At 34.8% G+C, this 4909-nt stretch overlaps 1 protein-coding gene across 1 annotated transcript; it reads left to right on the forward strand.

The window, feature by feature from the left end:
* Positions 1-1695: 1695 nt before the first annotated feature.
* LOC111406009 (triosephosphate isomerase, cytosolic-like) lies at positions 1696-4619 on the forward strand (the record flags this gene model as incomplete). The annotated part of the gene is made up of 7 exons (XM_023035173.1): positions 1696-1841; positions 2144-2228; positions 2311-2443; positions 3064-3158; positions 3478-3556; positions 4082-4164; positions 4251-4619. Coding segments are annotated over 7 exons (672 nt in total), but the record flags the coding sequence as incomplete, so codon positions are not given.
* Between the last annotated feature and the right edge of the window lie 290 nt (positions 4620-4909).

Consider the following 4909-nt stretch of genomic DNA (forward strand, 5'->3'; position numbering starts at 1 on the left):
AAAAAAAAAGGAAAAAGAAAAAGAAATTACTGACAAAGTCGCAACTCTCTTCTTATGCCTTTATGAATAAAAATGAACTATTAGTCTGTATGAGACCTTTCTGTGTTTTGTGATGAATTATAATTGATTATAGTTTGCAAATTATGATATTATGCTCTAATTGAACTATAATCTGGTGCATTTGCGTGTGCCTGAGTTTCAGAACCTTTACTCTTGAAATAATTTAGTATTGCTTTTCTTTCTCATGGGACCTGTCTATTCTCTATAGTATTCGTTTAGCTCATGATTAAAGAACATATATTATTGAGCATTCAGTAATATGTGAAAGATGAGTGAGCAAGTAGTAATCAAGTGTAAAGTTCAGTGATTATTGGTTAAATTTACTCACTTAAACATAGTACGTACCTATATATCACTACTACGTAAAGAAGAGAATGGAAAGGTGCTATAGTCAGAAAAGTAAATTCTTTCATTTTATCACACTATAACAATTTTTTTTTTTCATCGAGTGAACAAAAGCGACGTCATTTGTCTTCAATTATTTTTGTGACATTTTTTCTTTTCCTCAATTCATGTAGAGCCCTATTTATTTTTTTCTCCATTTTTACACGTTACAGCTTCTTTACTTTTCCATTTCACCACACAAATCACCCATCATTTTTTCTTCTCTCTAAAGTTCATTGGGTTCTTTCTTTTGAATCTTGAATACTTCATCCGAAGGTAAGTAAAATTAAAATTCAACTAGAAATTTGAATAAATTTTTGGGCGACTTTTAAGGCAATTTTTTGGCAACTTTCGACCATCAAAACTATCTAATTTTGATACCATTGGAAAGCCCACAATGTCCTCTTCAATTACCATCCAAAATTTCCCGATAACTCCAAAGGATTCGATCGGAATAAACTCACAAAGTCAGCATCCCGAATTTTGTCCAGATTTTCGCCTTTTCAAGGTGCTGATTTTGTTGGTTTATTCCGATCGAACCCTTTGAAGTTATGGGAAAATTTTGGATGGTAATTGAAGATGACATTGTGGGCTTTCCAATGGTATCAAAATTCGATAGTTTTGATGGTCGAAAGTTGCCGAAAAATTGCCTTAAAAGTCGTCAAAAAATCTGAAAATCTGGGCAGATTTTCAAAAATTTTGGGCAACTTTTAAGGCAATTTTTCGATCGAATCCCTTGGAATTATAATGAGATTTTGGGTGGTAATTGAAGAGGACATCGTGGGCTTTCCAACGATATCAAAATTCGACATTTTTTGTGGTCGGAGTTGTCGAAAATTTGCCGTAAAAGTCGCCCAATTATTTGAAGAGACGAGTGATGAATGAGTAATTATATGAAAAGATGAGTGAGCATTCAGTAATATGTGAAAGATGAGTGAGCAAGTAGTAATCAAGTGTAAAGTTCAGTGATTATTGGTTAAATTTACTCACTAGAAATTTAGTCTTTCCATTGAACTCTTAGGATGGAACATCAGTGTAAATACTGTTACTGACTTTTTTTTTGTGTAAAACTTGGGCTCTAGAATTTGACTTGAAGAATAGGAATGTTTCATATTTTTTCTAAAATGCAATTATATACTCAGAATTCTGCGTGACAAATCTATAATTGAACTCTTCCATCGTACTTTTTGAACGAGAAACATCTATTATTCTTGCAAAGGAAATCTTCTTACTATTTGATGTTTTGACTGTTTTCAATTATTTATTCTTGCAGAGGTTGTTGTCAGCCCTCCATTCGTGTTTCTTCCAGTGGTTAAAAGTTCACTGCGACCAGATTTCCATGTAGCAGCCCAAAATTGTTGGGTAAAGAAAGGGGGTGCTTACACCGGTGAGATTAGGTATGCCTTCTTATATTGATGTTTCAAGTCTTTAAATTGCATGTCTTAGCAATCAACATATTTAGCATTTAAAAATACTGCTTTCTGATTTGGTAAAGCACGTAGAATTGGATAAACTATTTTTCATGTTTGAACTCTGAGAGGCCTTCTTTCCTCATTCTGCAAGTTCTTACAATGTACCTCGTGCTTTGTTGTACAACGTTCTTCAAATTTTTATTCTGGATGAGGCATCATTGATAGTGGATCAGTCTAATAATTGGGAATTTTACAAAATTAAGTTGATGGCTCTTCTTTGTGTGTAGTGCTGAGATGCTCGTCAATTTGGACATTCCTTGGGTGATTCTGGGTCACTCAGAGAGGAGGGCTTTGTTAAGCGAATCAAACGAGGTACTTACAGTCGAGTTATATTTCCTTTTCAATATGAAATTCTACATATTGATTGATTATCTTACTGCTGTTTTGATTTCAGTTCGTTGGAGAGAAAGTTGCATATGCTCTTTCCAAAGGTCTGAAGGTCATTGCTTGTATTGGTGAGACTCTTGAGCAGAGAGAAGCAGGATCAACTATGGATGTTGTTGCTGCACAAACAAAGGCTATTGCTGGTACGTAGTCACTCTTATGTGCAAAATTCAACTCTTCTTAATTATTTGCTTGCTAATTTGCACTTCCCACTCTCATTGTTCCTATCATAAGTTTTTAGCTGTCCTGTATTATGGACATGAGATATACCTTTGCCTTACCAGTAACCAGTATTTTATTTTTAGGGTCACTCAAAATTTTCTAAATTCAGATCATCTCTTTGTTTTCTTTTTCATAATATTTATTGAGATCGTGGTGATTTGATGCCATTGTTAATTGCTCTCTATTCCTGGTTTAGCAAGGATGGCAGTAATGACAGAACAGTTGGTTCTAGTTCACCCTCTCCATCCCATCCCCAATCTCCCATGAAAAAAAATAAAAATGAAATATGAATATTACACAAGCATTGACATATTGGATCTTCTTGTATTTTTCTGTACATCCAGTGGAATTGTAATGAATTATTGATGTATATCAAAATATCTTAGATTTCACGTGTATTTTATTTATTGCCCTGTTTTCTTATTTTTCGGGCATCCATTATGGACTCTCAAACCCCTTCTCTCTCCTTTTTTTTTTTACTTTTTTGGCAAAAACTGACATAAAAGTCATTACCTTAAATTTCATTTGTTTCATATTGCAGCACGGATTTCCGATTGGACTAATGTTGTTTTGGCTTATGAACCTGTTTGGGCTATTGGAACGGGGAAGGTTGCAACTCCTGCTCAGGCTCAGGAAGTAAGTTGGGCTTCATTCATCCTTTATGTTCATATTACACATGAAAGTCGCAAAATATCAATATCTCAAATCTACTAACAGATATTCTGTGATGTTTATTTATGTTAATTGATTGTTAAGCTATCCATGTTGATCTAGAGTTATTTTTATCTGCTGGCTGTCTCCTCTCTCTCTCTCTCTCTCTCTCTCTCACACACACACACACACACACACGGCATACTATTGGCAATCACTAGTGCAAATTCTGATAACAACATGATGCTATCTAATGCTCCGTGTTGCTGCAAGTCTAACAGCAAGGAAACCTTTCTGATCATAGGTACATGCTGAACTGAGGAAATGGCTTCATGCGAATGTTAGCCCTGAAGTTGCTGCTTCAACCAGGATTATCTATGGAGGTATTGTTCCATTTACGTCTCTGGCTAGCTTTATTAGTTTTCACATGTCAATAAGAAGATTTTGGAACCTTTCAATTTTAACCTTGAAACTGAAAGATACTAGAGAAACTACACTTTCTTGGAAAATAATACAATTAAGGGTTCTCAACCTTATAAGTCTGTGACGAGTCAGTGTTGCCAACGATTCCATCCATTTAACCATTAAGAAGTCAATGTTTGATTGTAAAGCCCATTATAGCTTTATTAGTACTGAAAAAGATAAAAAAAACTAAAATATTACTACATCAATTGTAAGATATGGACCTCTACTATTACTTTCTCAAAATTAATTAACATCTCTATAGAAGGGTTTCGTGAATAGAAGCCAACCTTCTATCTCTGATCCGCAGTCTTAAATTGCATGATAACCCACCTTTAAGGTGCAAGAACTGTTGTGATGCCCCGGTTAAATTGTATAACAAACTCGTCTTTTCCCTATATGTTTTATTTATTTTACAGCTTACTCTAAATAAATTGCCGATGCAGGTTCCGTGAATGGTGCCAACTGCAAGGAATTGGCTGCAAATCCTGATGTTGATGGCTTTTTAGTTGGTGGTGCTTCTCTCAAGGTAATGACGGCTACTTTTTAGTTGTTAGAGATTGAAAATTTTATGTACCAAAGATGATGTTAACTGTTAATTACTTCTTTCTGCAGCCTGAATTCATCGACATTATCAAGTCTGCCGAGGTGAAGAAAAGTGCTTGAGTTCAGTATCACTCGTGTGGTGAATTTTTTGAGGCTTTTGCAAGGGGAGTTATAATAACCTCTATCCGGGCTTTACCTGGATTAACTTGTGCATTTATACTTTCGACTGCACTGAAGTTGCCTTTGTTGTTTAAATAAATATACGCTAAATCGTATCTACTCGTAAATTGTGAGTATTTTCTTGATAAAAGGATCCATAAGTATCTATTTGGAACTTCGCTTAGATGTGTGTCGAACCCTTTGATGGAAAGATTTGCCTGCACTGCTATTGGATATTTGAAATAAACACAAAAACAAGGCAGTCTTTCTAGAGATGAAGTTTCTGGTGTTTTGTAATGGGACCAAAATTCGAAGCTTCCTTTTAATGTTCTAACTTCTAACCTCCTTGATCACATCATTTGAGGCAGAACCAATCTTACGAGGTCTCTTGTGCGGGTCACAAAATCCTTCCAGAAAATTAATGCTTACAGCGTCCAGTTGTTCCAAGAAGATAAATTCAAAGGATGCATGAACATGGTAGGTGTATTATATTACATTTTAATCATTTTCTTTTTCTTGTTTTAATACTGTATAATCTGTTAAAACAAGTGGGCCAATTGAGGCAAAAA

The sequence above is a fragment of the Olea europaea genome, chromosome 12 (assembly GCF_002742605.1).
Source record: "Olea europaea var. sylvestris chromosome 12, O_europaea_v1, whole genome shotgun sequence".
Taxonomy (NCBI): Eukaryota; Viridiplantae; Streptophyta; class Magnoliopsida; order Lamiales; family Oleaceae; genus Olea; species Olea europaea.